This window comes from Oncorhynchus keta, chromosome 14, assembly GCF_023373465.1.
Source record: "Oncorhynchus keta strain PuntledgeMale-10-30-2019 chromosome 14, Oket_V2, whole genome shotgun sequence".
NCBI lineage: Eukaryota > Metazoa > Chordata > Actinopteri > Salmoniformes > Salmonidae > Oncorhynchus > Oncorhynchus keta.
Window position 1 is genome coordinate 20114782 of NC_068434.1, and position 17900 is coordinate 20132681.

General features: G+C 42.4%; 1 protein-coding gene and 1 long non-coding RNA gene across 10 annotated transcripts; one reads left to right on the forward strand and one right to left on the reverse strand.

Moving 5' to 3' along the window:
• Nucleotides 1-52: 52 nt before the first annotated feature.
• aldh3b2 (aldehyde dehydrogenase 3 family, member B2) lies at nt 53-12114 on the forward strand. 7 transcript variants are annotated; one of them, XM_035784968.1, is made up of 10 exons: nt 53-340; nt 4160-4355; nt 8506-8616; nt 9092-9212; nt 9346-9431; nt 9530-9611; nt 9729-10121; nt 10373-10539; nt 10626-10725; nt 11215-12114. In XM_035784968.1, the coding sequence occupies exons 1-10, from the start codon at nt 300-302 to the stop codon at nt 11412-11414; spliced, it is 1497 nt and encodes a 498-aa protein (XP_035640861.1). In that variant the 5' UTR covers nt 53-299; the 3' UTR covers nt 11415-12114. The 7 variants fall into 7 exon arrangements, with proteins under 7 accessions (XP_035640861.1, XP_035640866.1, XP_035640860.1 ...); XM_035784973.2 differs by lacking the exon at nt 53-340 and adding an exon at nt 868-1027; XM_035784967.2 differs by lacking the exon at nt 53-340 and adding an exon at nt 1131-1680.
• Nucleotides 11988-17806, reverse strand: LOC118392936 (uncharacterized). 3 transcript variants are annotated; one of them, XR_004827466.2, is made up of 4 exons: nt 17516-17797; nt 17337-17431; nt 17072-17163; nt 11988-16966 (listed from the first exon to the last, which is right to left on the reverse strand). It is a non-coding gene; the product is annotated as an uncharacterized LOC118392936 (long non-coding RNA). The 3 variants fall into 3 exon arrangements; XR_004827467.2 differs by having other exon boundaries at nt 11988-17163; nt 17670-17806; XR_004827465.2 differs by having other exon boundaries at nt 11988-17163.
• Nucleotides 17807-17900: the final 94 nt, after the last annotated feature.

A 17900-nucleotide genomic window follows, 5' to 3' on the forward strand; every position in this document is an offset into this window, starting at 1 on the left:
CCCCGTTGAAATTTAAAATGGTTAACCTGGTTGGAGGATTCCAGATGTCCTGCTTATTCCCTCCTGATTCCGGGAATACTCCAGGGGATATATTGAAATTAGCGGAATTTTGTAACCCTGGTTATGGTTTAGGGTGGGGGACAGCCCAATGATTCCAGATAGCACTAACCCTCCCTTACCTAGGCTATAGCGACGTATGTCAGTCGACTCAAGTTTGGGTCAGGCGAGCCTGAATTTCAATGCTTCCCCTTCATACACTTTTTAAAAAGTAGTTTAACGATCATTGCATATCTAAAACCATGAGGACTCCTCCAACGCGCTGGTTCAAAGCATTGCGGAGGTAAATTGGCTACATTAAAACTGGTCAGACGCATCCCAGATCGCTGTCTAAATCTACTTGAATCACATTGATAGTAACACGCATTGTTTTATTGATTTCAAACTTAATGTATATTGTTAAACTTTGTTCATCTTTGAGATCAATATTACTTATCTTTCAGAAAGTTCGTGTGACAGGTTTGAACAACTTGATTTCTTCATCGCTCATATCTTTGATTATCTTTTGCGTTTCCTGGAAACCCGACGTGTAGGTGGGCAGAGATTAGTGTTTGAATCGCGAACTGTTCATCTCGCCACCTCTACAAGCCAGAATGTTATAAAAGTATATTAAATTACTTTACCGGTTGGTATGTGAGACAATATACAGGGAAGTATAATTACATGTTGGTAGTGCACTCAGATTTCTATCACCTGAAGCATGCACATAACCATGTGCGTCAGTTTGGCAGGTATGCTTGCCTCTCCTGCAGGGTGGGTATAATTTGTGGAACATTCCAATAGGAATCTGTTCCAAAAACTTCATAACTAACAAGGTTGCCAACAAACACTTACACAGTTGTATAGCAGCAGAACAAGATAACGGGGTAGGGAGTGGGCTATTTAATTACTTTTTAAAAATTGTTTATTCCGAAAAATGTCTGTACTCACTCTGGTAGCCTATCGACAAACATTAAGAATAAGCTACATGGTGAGTTGATGCCTATTCGGCAACTAGGTGGATTGCTCATGTTACCTTGTACTTCACGAAGTTTTTGGAACAGTTTCCTGTTGGATCGTTCCACAAATTATACCCACCCTCTCCAGCATGTATTTGTATCGCATGCTTCAGGTGATATACATCTAAGCGCTCTACCAGCGCTTTGGGAAAAATGTAATTATACTTTCCTATGGATTTATTTGCTCATATTCCTACCGCCCAAAGGATCAAACTCGCTGAATGGTCCTTGGGACTTCCCTACCCCGTTGAAATTTAAAATGGTTAACCTGGTTGAAGAATTACAGATTTCGTGTTTATTTCCTCCTGATTCCGGGAGTATCCCAACCGGGATTTCGGTAAAATCAGGGAATATATTGAAATTAGCGGAATTTTGTAACCATTGTTATTGTTTAGGGTGGGGGACATCCCAATGATTCCAGATAGCACTAACCCTCCCTGCCTAGGCTATAGCGGTTTATAGGCTACTGCGCACGCCCGAAGACATATGTCAGAAGACTCAAGTTTGGGTCAGGTGAGCCTGAATTTCAATGCGTCCCCTTCATACACTTCAAAAAGTAGTTTAACGATCATTGCATCTCAAAAATGAGTACTCCTCCAACACACCGGTTCAAAGCATTGCGGAGGTAAGTTGCCTACATTGTTATTCTTCTTATTGTATTTTTATTTGACTAGGCAAGCCAGTTAAGAACACATTATTATTTACAATTAAGGCCTACCCGGGCCTAACCCAGACGACGCTGGGCCAATTGTACGCCGCCCTCTGGGACTCGCAATCACGGTCGGTTGTGAGACATCCAGGAATCCAACCATGGTCTGTAGTGACGCCTCTAGCACGGAGATGCAGTACAGCTGAGCCGATTAAAACTAGTCAGACACATCCCAAATCGCTGTCTAAATTCACTTAAATCACGTTGGTAGGAACACGCATTCATGTTTTACTGATTTACGTTTGTTGCGCAAACTTAATGTATTTTGTTAAACTTTGTTCATCTTTGAGGTCAATATTACTTATCTTTTAGAAAGTTCATGTGACAGGTTTGAACAACTTCATTACTCATATCTTTCATTGATTCTCTTTTGCGTTGCCTGGAAACCCGACGTCTAGGTGGGCGGAGATGAGTGTTTGAGTCAGGAAATGTCCCTCTCACCACCTCTACAAGTCAGAATGTAATAACGGTATATTTTAAGGCACTTTACCGGTTGTCTGTGTGGTTGGTCCTTTTGGTGGCAGAAAGTATAATTACATGCTGATGGTGCATTTGGATTTCAATCACCTGAAGCATACACAGAACCATGTAAACATGAGCATGTGTACCAGCTTGGCAAGTATGCATGCCTCTCCAGCAAGTATCCATCCTTCTCCAGTATGTATTTGTATCACATGCTTCAGGTGATCGAAACGCTCTACACGCGCTTTGAAAACTTTCCTGTGGATACATTGTCTCACATTCCTACCGCGCAAAGGACCAACTGCAAGGACAACCGGTAAAGTACATTTAAAATATAATTTTATTCACCATTCTGACTTGTTGCAGTCATGAGAGGAAACTTTCCTGATTCAAACACTAATTTCTGCCCGATGTAGAGTTAAATGCAATTCAACAGGTTTCCAGGCAACCTGATTGGCTGAGTCATTTTCCTCTGATACTGGGGTTTTAATGGTATGGATACTGCACATGGGCTGTCCTCTGTTTGGCACACACTTTTCACCAGGCTTATACATTATATGGCCAAACGTATGTGGACACCCCTTTCAAATTAGTCACTGACAGGTTTTTTTATATATATTTTTTTAACCTTTTATTTAACTAGGCAAGTCAGTTAAGAACAATTTCTTATTTTCAATGACTCCCTAGGAACAGTGGGTTAACTGCCTTGTTCAGGGGCAGAACAACATATTTTTACATTTTCACCTCGGGGATACGATCTTGCAACCTTTCGGTTACTAGTCTAACACTAACCACTAGGATATCTGCCGCCCCGTATAAAACCGAGCACAAAGCTCTGCAATCTCAATAGACAAATATTGCCGGTAGAATGGCCTTGCTGTAGAGCTCAGTGACTTTTTTAAAAACGTGGCACTGTCATCGAATGCCACCTTTTCAACAAGTCAGTTTGTGAAATTTCTGTCCTGCAAGAGCTGCCCTGGTCAACTGTAAGTGCTGTTATTGTGAAGTGGAAATGTCTAGGAGCAACTATGGCTCAGCCGCGAAGTGGTAGGCCACACAAGCACAAAGTATGGAACCGCCGAGTGCCGAAGCGCATACAAATCATCTGTTGCAATGCTCACTACCGAGTTCCAAACTGCTGCTGGAAGCAACATCGGCACAAGAACTGTTCGTTGGGAGCTTCATGAAATGGGTTTCTGTGGCCGAGCAGCTGCACACAAGCCTAAGATCACCATGCGCAATGCCAAGCGGCGGGTGGAGTGGTGTAAAGCTTGCCGCTATTGGACTCTGGAGCAGTGGAAATGCGTTCTCTGGAGTGATGAGTCACGCTTCACCATCTGGCAGTCCGATCGTCGAATCTGTGTTTGGTGGATGCCAGGAGAACGTTACCTGCCCCAATGCAGAGTGCCAATTGTAAAGATTGGTGGAGGAATAACAGTCTTGTCAAGATCTGTGTGAAAGAACTTGACTGGCATGCACAGAGCCCTGACCTCAACTCCATGTAACACCTTTGGGAGTAATTGGAACGGGGACTGCGAGCCAGGCCTAATCGCCCAACATCCGTGTCCAATCTCACTAATGCTCTTGTGGCTGAATGGAAGCAATGTTCCAACATTTCGCGGAAAGCCTTCCCAGAAGATTGGAGGCTGTTATAGCAGCAAAGTGGGGACCAACTCCATTTTAAATGATTTCGGAATGAGATGTTTGACTATACTTTTGGCCATGTAGTGTATCTGTAAGCCTGTTCGAGATTAACATGACAGTGTAGAAGGAAGCATGCGCAGAAAAGCAGGAGCATGTTATGCATGCAAGAAGAATGGCAGCCTAACCTGCAGAAGGTGTACTGAATATGATTTGATCTAGAATACTAACTACAAGACTTGTTTCCTTTACACATAGGAATACACTGGCTTTTGTCTGACATGTATTTCAGGAACAGGCTGGAGGAGCCCTGCATGAAGACCCGTCTTTTAGAGTGTATGGAGCTGCTGAAAAGGGCCAGAGCTGCCTTCCAAGCTGGCCGCGCATTTGACGAGAGCTTCAGACAGGTCCAACTGGAAGCCCTAGTGCGCATGCTGGTGGAACACGAGTGTGACTTTGTGGATGCACTTGGGAGGGACCTCCATAAGGTACAGAAGTTATTCTCCAGATGGAGAATGTCTAATCATTTCTCCATATTTTAGTAGGAGCTGAAGAGGTTGACAAGATGCAGACCAGTACATAATAACAATATACTATGTATTCGGAAAGTATTCATACCCCTTCACTTTTTCCTTATTCTAAAATTGACTAAATCGTTTTTTCCCTCATCAATCTACACACAATACCCCATAATGGCAAAGCAAAAACAGGTTTATATACACTTAACAAAAATATAAATGCAACATGTAAAGTGTTTGTCCCATGTTTCTTGAGCTGAAATAAAATGTCCCAGAAAAAGCTTCTTTCTCTCAAATGTTTTCAAACATTTGTTTACATCCCTGTTAGTGAGCATTTCTTCTTTCCACGATAATCCATCCACCTGACAGGTGTGGCATATCAAGGATCTGATTAGACGGCATGATCATTACACAGGTGCACCTTGTGCTGGGGGCAGTAAAAGGTCACTCTAAAATGTGCAGTTTTGCCACACAACACAATGCTACAGATGTTTTGAGGGAGCGTGTAATTGCCATGCTGACTGCAGGAATTTCCACCAGAGCTGTTGCCAGATTATTTGTTTATTTCATTACCATAAGTCGCCTCCAACATTGTTTTAGAGAATTTGGCAGTACGTCCAACCGGCCTCACAACCGCAGACCACGTGTATGATGCCATGTGGACGAGCGGTTATCTGATGTCAAGGTTGTGAACGTAGTCCCCCATGGTGGCGATGGGGTTATGGTATGGGCAGGCATAAGCTACAGACAAAGGACACAATAGCATTTAATCGATGGCAATTTGAATGCACAGAAATACAGTGACTAGATCCTGAGGCCCCCTGTGAGACCATTTCTTTTAAGGCAGTGATTCCCAGTTTTTATAGTCCCGTACCCCTTCAAACATTCAACCTCCAGCTGCATAACCCCTCTACCACCAGGGTCAGCGCACTGTCAAATATTGTTTTTTGCCATCATTGTAAGCCTGCCACACACACACTATACTATACATTTATTAAACATAAGTTTCTGTCACAACCCTGCTCGTGGGAAGTGACAAAGAGCTCTTATAGGACGAGGACACACATAATAATACATTTTGCTCTTTAATTTAACCATCTTACATATAAAACCTTTTTGTTAATTGAAAATTGTGAATAGCTCACCACAGGTTAATGAGAAGGGTGTGCTTGAAAGGATGCACAACTCTGCAATGTTGGATCGTATTGGAGAGTGTCTCAGTCTTAAATCATTTTCCACAGTCTGTCTGTATTTACTTTTCATGCTAGTGATGGCCGAGAATCCACTCTCACATAGGGCATCAGTGTCTTAACAGTGCGACTTTCCAAGGCAGAATACTCTGAGCGCAGCCCAATCCAGAAATCTGGCAGTGGCTTCTGATTAAATTACATTTTCACAAAACCGCTTGATGCAATTTTGATGAGGCTCTCTTGTTCAGATATCAGTAAGTGGACTGGAGGCAGGGCATGAAAGGGATAACGAATCCAGTTGTTTGTGTCATCCGTTTCGGGAAAGTACCTGGGTAATTGCGCATCAAACTCACTCGTTTGCACACACAAAATCATACGATGATGGAAAGACCTGAGTGTTGTCCTTGTTAATGCAGACAGAGAAGAACTCAAACTTCTTAATCATAGCCTCAATTTAGTCCCACACATTTAATATAGTTGTGGAGAGTCCCTGTAATCCTAGATTCAGATCATTCAGGCGAGACAACATCACTCAGATAGGCCAGTCGTGTGAAAAACTCGTCATCATGCAAGTGGTCAGACAAGTGAAAATAATGGTTAGTAAAAAGAACTTTAAGCTCATTTAAAAAAAAATGTCAATACTTTGCCCCTTGATAACCAGCACACTACTGTATATTGTAAAATCTTTACATGGTCGCTGCCCATATCATTGCATAGTGCAGAAAATACACACGCGTTCAGGGGCCTTGCTTTAACAAGTTAACCATTTTCACTGTAGTGTCCAAAACGTCTTTCAAGCGGTCAGGCATTCCCTTGGCAGCAAGAGCCTCTCTGTGGATGCTGCAGTGTACCCATATTTTTGGGGGAGGGGGTCTTTTCCCCCAGCATTGTCCCTGCCATATTTGCGGCAGAAGGAAGAATTAAGCACTCCACAATAGTATGGGGCTTTCCTGTCCGATCCACTCGGTAGCTCACCACCATATAAGACACTTCTAGCCCCTTCTTATTAATGGTATCTGTTGCATTTATACATGTCTTACTACTCGAAAGTAGTCTTAATTCTCATTGGCTGCATCAGATTCCCAACTGTCAGTGTCCATGCTAGCTGGGCTACCTGTACTTTTACATTGTTGTTATTTCGCTGATCACTAGATGGTTTAATTTTATTTTTGGCAGTGAAACTAGGCTAATCGGGCGAGGGGGGGGGGGAAACCTCACCCAAATGTATAGCCCGTTGGAAAATATAAATGGACTGTTTGAAAATGTGAAGAATTTTTTTAAATTTTTAAATTGTGAATCACATTTTCTATTTGGCGTACCCCTGACGGCATTGCGCATACCCCTGGGAATACCTGTTTTAAGGTATCTGTGACTAACAAATGCATGTCTGTATTCCGAGTCATGTGAAATCCATAGATTCGGGTGTAATGAATTTATTGAAATTGTCTGATTTCCCCTCATATGAACTGTAACTCAGTAAAATCTTTGAAATGGTTGCATTTTGTTCTATATAATGTATATGTGTGTATATACACTACCGGTCAAAAGTTTTAGAACACCTACTCGTTCAAGGGTTTTTATTTTACTATTAGAATAATAGTGAAGAAATCAAAACTATGCAATAACACACGGAATCTTGTAGGAACCAAGAAAATGGCAAACAAATCTAAACATGTTTTATATTTGAGTTTCTTCAAATAGCATTTTCCTTGATGACAGCGTTGCACACTTGGCATTCTCACAACCAGCTTCACCTGGAATGCTTTTCCAACAGTCTTGAAGGACTTCCCACATATGCTGAGCACTTGTTGGTTGCTTTTCCTTCACTCTGCCTGTCTGACTCATCCCAAACCATCTCAATTGGGTTGCAGTTGGGGGATTGTGGAGGCCAGGTCATCTGATGCAGCACTCCATCACTCTCCTTGGTAAAATAACCATTACACAGCCTGGAGGTGTGTTTGGTCATTGTCCTGTTGAAAAACCAACGATAGTCCCACTAAGTCCAAACCAGATGGGATGGCGTACCGCTGCAGAATGCATGCTGGTTAAGTGGGCCTTGAATTCTAAATAAACCACTGACTGTGTCACCAGCAAAGCATCCCCACACCATCACACCTTTTCCTCCATGCTTCATGGTGGGAACCACACGCAGAGATCATCCGTTCACCTACTTTGTGTCTCACAAAGACACGGCGGGTGGAACCAAAAATCTCCAATTTGGACTCATCAGACCAAAGGACCGATTTCCACCAGTCTAATGTCCATTGCTCGTGTTTCTTGGCCCAAGCAAGTCTCTTCTTATTGGTGTCCTTTTAGTAGTGGTTTCTTTGTAGAAATTTGACCATGAAGGCCTGATTCTGAACAGTTGAATTTCAGATGTGGCTATTACTTGAACTCTGAAGCATTTATTTGGGCTGAAATTTCTGAGGCTGGTAACTATAATGAACTCTGGGTTTTCCATTCCTGTGGCAGTCCTCATGAGAGCCAGTTTCATAACGCTTGATGGTTTCTGCGACTGAAAATTCTTCACATTTTTCATATTTACTGACTTAAAGTAATGATGGACTCTCATTTCTTTGCTTATTTGAGTTCTTATTTGAGTTACTACATGATTCCAAGTGTTATTTCATAGTTTTGATGTCTTCACTATTATTCTACAATGTAGACAAATAGTACAAATAAAAACCCCTGAGTAGGTGTTCTAAAGCTGACGTGTGTGTGTGTGTGTGTATCACCTTCTTTATTACTAACAGTGATTTTATTAGGGAATCCACATTCCTGAAGGCACACATTGGTTCCCCAATAAATCACTGTGGCATTTTTCTAATATTTATCTTCAAGGTAATCAATAGTGTAAACAAACCGGCTACCATCAAGGCCTTATTTCAAATGTTCTGTCCGAGACCTGAGCATTTGTGCTGTTTTGCCAGCCGCGGTTTGAGACGGTAGTGTCTGAACTGATACTGGTGAAGAACGAGGCTCTTCATGCCATCAACAACCTCAAGAAGTGGATGGAGCCGCAACCAGTGGAGAGGAACCTGGTAAGACTGTTACAGGGTGCCCCGTGTGTGTTTTCTGAATACTGGGTCGTCTTCAGTTGGGAGAAACATTTTGAAATGGAGTGAAATGGGGAGGTACTACTAACTGAATTTGTCCAGTAAAAACACCGGTTTTTGTTTTACGTTGCATAACCTTTTGCTATGTATGATGGTGGTTTAGTTGGACTTTGTAGGAATACACAAGTTTTAAAGCCACTTAAAATATGATTGTTGAATCATCAATTAGTTAAATTGTCTTTGAGAGAACGGGCTGTCTCTCGCCTACAAAGCAATGTATTGTGCTGAACTTGTTAAAACAGCTTAGAATAGTCTGGGTGCCAATCATTTTGCTCTATTTTCAACTTCTTATGGAATTGTCATGCCAAACAGTGACTGCACGTAGTACCTGTGACTCATGAGTTTTCCATTGGCTGGGTAATGTGAGCTCCTCCCCTCTGCCTTCTTCTGATTGGTGCAGACCACCACGTTGGATGAGTGCCTGGTGGTGTGTGAGCCACTGGGGGTGGTGCTGATTGTGGGGGCCTGGTGTAGCCCTGTTCAGCTCTGTCTGGTACCCCTGGTTGGGGCCATTGCCGCAGGTAACAATACACTGTAACTATAGGCTTTAGGGCATTTAAGTATCACACACTCAAACACAATGCTCATCCATTTGCATTCAATACTGAAAGTTGCTTGCCAATCGTTGTACTGTTGTATCTGTTTGTTCTTTAGGGAACTGTGTGATTATCAACCCCTCAGAATGTAGTTCTCACACATCGGAGCTACTACACCACCTCATACCGTCATACCTGGACAATGTGAGTTGAATTCAATGTTACACAGGTGGCTGTTTTGGTGACTTGTCATATAAGTGAGTATACCTTTTAATCTACAAACATTCCTGCTCTTTTCAAAGGAGTGTTACCATGTGACCCTTGCAGGGGTGAATGACCTGGCTGAAATAGTGGACCTCAAATTTGATCATGTCTTCTTCACAGGTAAAAAAGGTTCAGATTTAAAATGTCACCATTGCCTTATCTGAATTTTGCTCCCTAATCTTTGTTGTATCAGACGTAATGTGTGCTCTGTGTATGAGGTAATAATGGTTCCCCTAGGAAACCGTGAGGACGGGGGTAGAGTGGCACAGGCAGCAGCCCGCACCCTCACACCCGTCACCCTGGTCTTGGGCGGTGGTAAGAACCCCTGCTACGTGGACCAGCAGTGTGACATCCCCACCACGGCACGACGCATCACCTGGGCCCGCTTCCATAATGCTGGGCAGAGTATGGTAGCACCTGACTACGTCCTGTGCCATGCCGAGGCCAAAGCACAGCTGCTCCAAGCCTTGCGCTGCTGCCTCCTGCAGTTCTATGGTTCAGACCCCCAGGAGTCCAGGAGCTTTGGCCGCATCGTGAACCTGGAGAACGTACACCGCACCACGGACCTGCTGCGGAGGTCTGGCAAGGTGGCTGTAGGAGGCCAAGTGAATGAAGCAGATAAATACATTGGTAAATGAACGAGGAAGGAAGTTTTGAGATTCTAAGGCCTGGTTTCCTTGACGAAGATTAAGCCTAGTCCTGCGCAAATAGCATGCTCAACAGAGAATCTCCATTGAAAGTGCTTTTCAGTCTGGGATTAGGCTTAATTGGTGTCCAGGAAACTATTCCTACATCTATATGCACCTGATTTACAGTCTGTACTACACCACAGTATTTGTACATAATGACTTTTGTGTGTATATATATTTGTTTTTGTGAAGCACCAACCATTCTGTGCGATGTGATAGACTCGGACCCTATCATGCAGCAGGAGGTTTTCGGACCCGTTCTGCCCATTCTGACCGTCAACAGCATAGATGAGGCAATCTCCTTCATCAGTCGTCGAGAGAAGCCTCTCTGTGTGTACGCTTACTCTAGCAACAGCAAGGTGACTGGCACAAGCTTACACACACAATTCATGTGTACACATACAATATATACTGGCTGTCATGCCTCTTTCTGCTTCCTGTGCAGGTAATCTCAAGGCTAATGAGTGAGACCTCAAGTGGGAGCTTCTGCTCCAATGACAGTGTCCTGCAGAGCCTGATGGTGGTCCTGCCTTTTGGGGGAGTAGGTAGGTTTGAGAAAGGTCTGCCTGGGTCAGATTACTGCCTCACGTCTTCAACCCTTCTCAGTACAGAGACCTGGGTCATGTTCAGTAGGGCATACAGTAATAAAATGTTTTGCAGCTGAAATCTGTTCTTATTGAACAAAGTATTAAAAACACACATGGTATTGACAGACTGATCAGGTGAAAGCTAATATCCTCTATCGATGTCACTTGTTAAATTAACTTAAATCTTTAGATGAAGGAGGGGGCAGCTTAAAAATCCTTCTTTAACCCTTGGTAATAGGATTGTGTGCAATTCAGAGGGTGAAGGGGTAAGACAAATGTAACAGTATGGTAGAACAGTGCGTGCCAGGCGCACCGGTTTGTGTCGAACTGCATCTCCCTTTAAAAAAAATAACAAATATTCCATAATAAGGTCTGACAGGCCGCACCATAGTGAATGAACAAATATTATATTAACCCTCCCATATTTTGTTTAACTCTACTTGACAGGTGCCAGTGGGATGGGTTCCTACCATGGGCGCTACAGCTTTGACACCTTCTCGCACCGGAAATCATGCCTGCTCAGAAACGGTTGCATCGAGTGTGTCACCTACCTGCGCTACCCACCATATGAGGAACGCAATCTGTCACTTATGACCTGGGCAAGTAGCCTTTCCCAGAAGAGCCAGGGCTGGTGCCAGATACTGTGACTGTGTGCAATTTGGAAGACTTGAGACCTTTTTACAACACTAAGCCGGGCTGAGCTCTACTGTACTGGCTTGATTACACATCCACCAGTTATTGAAACCATGCTGTAAATCCCAGTGTGAAGAGGATATCTGAACCTACAGTACATTGAGGACCAGTTGTGATAGTTCTCCAATATGACAATATATTCAGCACATTACATTTCTGATGTAGAACATGATGCTAATGATGCTAATGCAGTGACTATGATCAGCAAGTTTATTTACTGCAGCATGGCATGATAGCCCATCAGTATAAATATTGTATCCATGAGATATTTTAAGCTATTCGTCCAGTGTTCTCTGAAATACTTTATAAAGAAGCTTCTTGTGATCCAACCTGTGACATGTAAATACAACAATGTACATTGTGCTTCCAACACAGGATTATAACTTGCTCACTTCATTACAAAATTCTAATTCTTCATTCGGTATTATCCGAGTATCACAGGTTATTGTTGTAGCAGTTTTTCCAAATTTCATTAAAAGCGATGTGCCACTCAGTATGTTAAGGTTTAGCCTCTAGCAAAGTCAAACTTGATTAAAGTCTTTATTTGAAATTTAGGGGCAGTTCCATTACGAGATATTGAAGCGTATACCATCAATTTGTCGTTTACATATGCCAATGATGATCCTTAAACAGAATAAATGTTGTTTCAAAGTTCCCCAGTCTGTTCATTCATGTGTAGATGTGTCATTCAGGTCTTTTGTAGATTTTCTCATTCCCTTATTTCATGGCTGTGTACCTGGCCACTGGAAACAGGTAGTTGCTCAATCTGTGGGAAGACGTGAGGTGACTGTTCATCAGCTAGAGAACACAATCTAAAATGTGCACATTTATACCAGGAACATAGTGGATTGCGAAAGTATTCACCCCCTTGGCATTTTTTCTATTTTGTTGCCTTACAACCTGGAATTAAATGACTTTTTTTGGGGGGGGATATCATTTTATTTACACAACATGCCTACCACTTTGAATATACAAAATAATACTTCAGCGTGCATAACTATTCACCACCCCCAAAGTCAATACTTTGTAGAGCCACCTTTTGCAGCAATTACAGCTGCAAGTCTCTTGGTAGGTCTCTATAAGCTTGGCACATCTAACCACTTGGATTTGTGCCTATTCAAGTTAAAACTGCTCCTGCTCCTTCAAGTTGGATGGGTTCTGATGGTGTACAGCAATCTTTAAGTCATACCACAGATTCTCAACTGGGGATTGAGGTCTTGGCTTTGACTACACCATTCCAAGACATTTAAATGTTTCCCCTTAAACCACTCGAGTGTTGCTTTAGCAGTATGCTTAGGGTCATTGTCCTGCTGGAAGGTGAACCTCCATCCCAGTCTCAAATCTCTAGAAGACAAACAGGTTTCCCTCAAGAATTTCCCTGTATTTAGCACCATCCATCATTCCTTCAATTCTGACCAGTTTTCCAGTCCCTGCTGATGGAAAAACATCCCCACAGCATGATACTGCCACCACCATGCTTCGGGGATGGTGTTCTTGGGGTGACTAGAGGTGTTGGGTTTGCGCCACACATAGCATTTTCCTTGATGGCCAAAAAGCAACATTCTAGTCTCATCTGACCAGTGCCTTCTTCCATATGTTTGGGGAGTCTCCAACATGCCTTTTGGCAAACACCAAACGTGTCTGCTTATTTGTTTTCATTGAGCAATGGTTTTTTTTCTGGCCACTCTTCCGTGAAGCCCAGCTCTGTGGAGTGTATGGCTTAAAGTGGCCCTATGGACAGATACTCAAATTCCAAGATATTTGCAGCTTCTTCAGGGTTATCTTTGATCTCTGTTGCCTCTGATTAATGTCCTTATTGCCTGGTCCATGAGTTTTGGTGGGTGGCCCTCTTGATCTGTACATCTCCACAACTTTGTCCCTGACCTGTTTGGAGAGCTCCTTGGTCTTCATGGTGCCCCTTGCTTAGTGTTGTTGCAGACTCTGGGGCCTTTCAGAACAGGTAAAGTTGAAGTCTACAAACTAGTTTTAATGACTCCAACCTAAGTGTTTCAACCACTCCACAAATCTTGTTAACAAACTATAGTTTTGGCAAGTCGGTTACGACATCTACTTTGCATGACACAAGTAATTTTTCCAACAATTGTTTACGGACAGATTATTTCACTGTATCCCAATTCAAGTGGGTCAGAAGTTTACATACGCTAAGTTGACTGTGGCTTTAAATAGCTTGGAAAATTCCAGAAAATGTCATGGCTTTAGAAGCTTCTGATACGTTAATTGACATCATTTGAGTCAGTTGGAGGTGTACCTGTGGATGTATTTCAAGGCCTACCTTCAAACTCAGTGCCTCTTTGCTTGACATCATGGGAAATTCAAAAGAAATCAGCCAAGACCTCAGGAAAAACAATGGTAGACGTCCACAAGTCTGGTTCATCCTTGGGAGCAATTTCCAAATGCCTTAAGGTACCACGTTCATCTGTACAAACAAAAGTACGCAAGTATAAACACTATGGGACAACGCAGCCGTCATACCGCTCAGGAAGGAGTGGTGTTCTGTCTCCTAGAATTGAACGTACTTTGGTGCAAAAAGTGCAAATCAATCCCAGAACGACAGCAAAGGACCATGTGAAGATGCTGGAGGAAACTGGTACAAACATTTCTATATCCACAGTAAAACGAGTCCTATATCGAGAGAACCTGAAAGGCTGCTCAGCAAGGAAGAAGCCACTGCTCCAAAACCGCCATAAAACCAGACTATGGTTTACAACTGCACATGGGGACAAAGATCATAGTTTTTGGAGAAATGTCCTCTGGTCTGATGAAACAAAAATATAATTGTTTGGCCATAATGACCATCATTATGTTTGAAGAATATGCGGGGAGGCTTGCAAGCTGAAGAACACCATCCCAACCGTGAAGCACAGGGTGGCAGTACCCGTGGGGGTGCTTTGCTGCAGGAGGGTCTGGTGCACTTCACAAAATAGATGGATGGCATCATGAGGTAGGAAAATTATATGAATATATTGAAGCAACATCTCATGACATCAGTCAGGAAGTTAAAGCTTGGTCGCAAATGGGTCTTCCAAACAGACAATGACCCCAAGCATACTTCCAAAGTTGTGGCAAAATGGCTTAAGGACAACAAAGTCAAGGTATTAGAGTGGCCATCACAAAGCCCTGACCTCAATCCTACAGAAAATGTGTGGGCAGAACTGAAAAAGCATGTGCGAAAAAGGAGGCCTACAAACCTGACTCAGTTACACCAGCTCTGTCAGGAGGAATGGGCAAAAATTCACCCAACTTATTGTGGGAAGCTTGTGGAAGGATGCCTGAAACGTTTGACCCAAGTTAACCAATTTAAAAGCAATGCTACCAAATACTAATTGAGTGTATGTAAACTTCTGACCCACTGGGAATGTGATGAAAGAAATAAAAAGCTTAAATAAATCATTCTCTCTACTATTATTCTGACATTTCACATTCTTAAAATAAAGTGGTGATCCTAACTGACCTAAAACAGGGGATATTTACTTGGATTAAATGTCAGGAATTGTGAAAAACTTAGTTTAAATTGATTTGGCTAAGGTGTATGTAAACTTCTGACTTCAACTCTATACGTGTGTGTGTGTGTGTATATATATATATATATATACAGATCATATGACACAGATTGCACACTGGTGGACTATTTAACTAATTATGTGGCACTATAGGGGAAACACTGAACAAAAAGACAGTTATAGTTAATATGGCTGTTTCTGGGACAATGTTCAGGATGACTGTTTTACAGTGGTTGGTCTGAACCATATGATTACCTCAAATTGACCTGCATTCTGCTCGGCGACACACTGTCCGTGCTATGTGGAGGGCTGCGCTGCTCTTTCCTACAGACTATGTAACCGGACACACAGGTTACAAAAAGAGAGCACATCAAACCAATATGCAGAAATGTATTCACCCACAAAGGGATCTAATAACTAATGCATCAATGGATATTAAATGTCAATATACATGTATTGAGGTGCTTTAAACATGGATTAACATATGCAAAACCTCATCTGATGTGTTACCTGGAAGTACACTAAGACTATTTGGAATTTGAACCTTTAAACCGATCATCAATACTTCCACATCACCTTATAAATGTTCAATTCTCGGGCCTACTCTTTTCTCTGTATATATCAATGATGTCGCTCTTGCTGCTGGTAATTCTCTGATCCACCTCTACGCAGACGACACCATTCTGTATACTTCTGGGCCATCTTTGGACACTGTGCTAACAGACCTTCAAACGAGCTTCAACGCCATACAACACTCCTTCGTGGCCTCCAACTGATTTTAAATGCTAGTAAAACTAAGTGCATGCTCTTCAACCGATTGCTGCCCGCACCCTCCCGCCCGACTAGCATCACTACTCTGGACGGTTCTGACCTAGAATATGTGGACAACTACAAATACCTAGGTGTCTGGTTAGACTGTAAACTCTCCTTCCAGACTCACATTAAGCATCTCCAATCCAAAACTACATCTAGAATCTGCTTCCTATTTTGCAACAAAGCCTCCTTCACTCATGCTGCCAAACATACCCTCGTAAAACTGACTATCCTACCGATCCTTGACTTCGGCGATGTCATTTACTAAATATCGCCAACACTACTCAGAAAACTGGATGTAGTCTATCACAGTGCCATCCATTTTATCACCAAAGCCCCATATATTACCCACCACTGCGACCTGTATGCTCTTGTTGGCTGGCCCTCACTATATATCCATCGCCAAACCCACTGGTTCAAGGTCATCTATAAGTCTTCACTAGGTAAATCCCCGTCTTATCTCAGCTCACTGGTCACCATTGCAACACCCACCCGTAGCACGCGCTCCAGCAGGTATATTGCACTGGTCATCCCCAAAGCCAACACTTCCTTTGGCCGCCTTTCCTTCCAGTTCTCTGCTGCCAATAACTGGAACGAATTGCAAAAATCTCTGAAGCTGGAGTCTTATATCTCCCTCTCTAACTTTAAGCATCAGCTGTCAGAGCAGCTTACCGATCACTGTATCTGTACACAGACATTCTGTAAATAGTACACCCAACTACCTCATCCCCATATTATTACTTACCCTCTTGCACCCCAGTATCTCTACTTGCACATCATCATCTGCACATCTATCACTCCAGTATTAATGCTAAGTTGTAATTATTTTCACCTCTATGGCCTATTTATTGCCTACCTCCCTACTCGTCTACATTTGCACACACTGTACATAGATTTTTCTATTTTTCTTTTCTTTTGTGTTATTGACTGTACGTTTGTTTATGTGTAACTCTGTGTTGTTGTTTTTGTCGCACTGCTTTATCTTGGCCAGGTCGCAGTTGTAAATGAGAACTTGTTCTCAATAAAAAAATTGAAATAAAGAAATGAAAAGTTTCATCCAGAGTGGGTGCTTTCAGGTAATATAAAGTTTGTCAGTGGTGGCAGCTCCTCTGTGAATGCGTCGAGACAGCTTTCCAGGTCTGCCAATGGCTGGGAACTGAACTTGCTTTTCTCTGTTGGATAGAGTGAGATAAGAGTATGAGTAGAATGAGAAGGACAATGGCTGGGGTGAACTGTGTGTAATGATTCTACAAAAGGATTTGCAGAAATATATTTACTTATCTTTCTCTTGCAGATGACAGACGTGTGGTAATGTTGGATCCCACATCTTGTAAGACACACTGAATCTGTAGGGTTCGGCAGGTAAGCACTGAGTAAAATATAACATATGTTCATCATTACTCTCCAAAAATGAACTGAATAAGTTCAAACTCAGACCTTGTCCAGCTGATCTGTGAAGTATGACCTTTGTTGATGCAAAACACAAGACCGTGAATACTCACAAAGCATAATACTCAATAGAAGGAAAGGACATCACATTACCCCATTGCTGATCGACAGCTCATCTGTTGTTCCCAATGCTTCAAACACATGATCTTCCTTGGGTCTTCTCTCTCCAGTGTAAGTGCTAAAGAAACCTTTGGCAATGACAAGATGATTAGCAAAGCTTTCTTTGATGAAATGACCATATGATGTGCAATGACTTGCTTGAATATATCCACCTTTATCGCCCGTTTTTGTGTATATTTTGGGTACGCTGCTGTCGAGCTTTGTGCTGACAGTGGTGTTAAATGTGTGTCAAATCTAGCTAACTTGTTACCAAACAAGATACAATATTGTAGCATTAAAAGCGAGTTATACTATACAGCTAACCACCTTATTTTTGATCCAAATTATATCTTTGTCCAATTCACAGTTAAACATGTTACTATTGTTAGGATACACCGTAGGTGAGATGTCTTTGTAATCATGTTTAAACCAAATAAAAACGCTCCTTGTGCCTCTTGTCTATTGGTGGCATCCGTATGTTAGTGGGCTGAACCAATCTGATCACACGACCAATGGCACGAGGGTGAGAGTAGGATTTTGATTGGCTATCAAAATATC

What these genes read in the sequence shown, in the direction of transcription:
- aldh3b2 (XM_035784965.2), top strand. Translation starts at nt 2,424, where the DNA reads ATGTATTTGTATCACATGCTTCAGGTGATCGAAACGCTCTACACGCGC. An exon ending in GGTTGGGGCCATTGCCGCAG is followed by an intron (nt 9,213 to 9,345) that starts GTAACAATACAC and finishes TTTGTTCTTTAG; the next exon opens with GGAACTGTGTGATTATCAAC. An exon ending in TGATCATGTCTTCTTCACAG is followed by an intron (nt 9,612 to 9,728) that starts GTAAAAAAGGTT and finishes TGGTTCCCCTAG; the next exon opens with GAAACCGTGAGGACGGGGGT.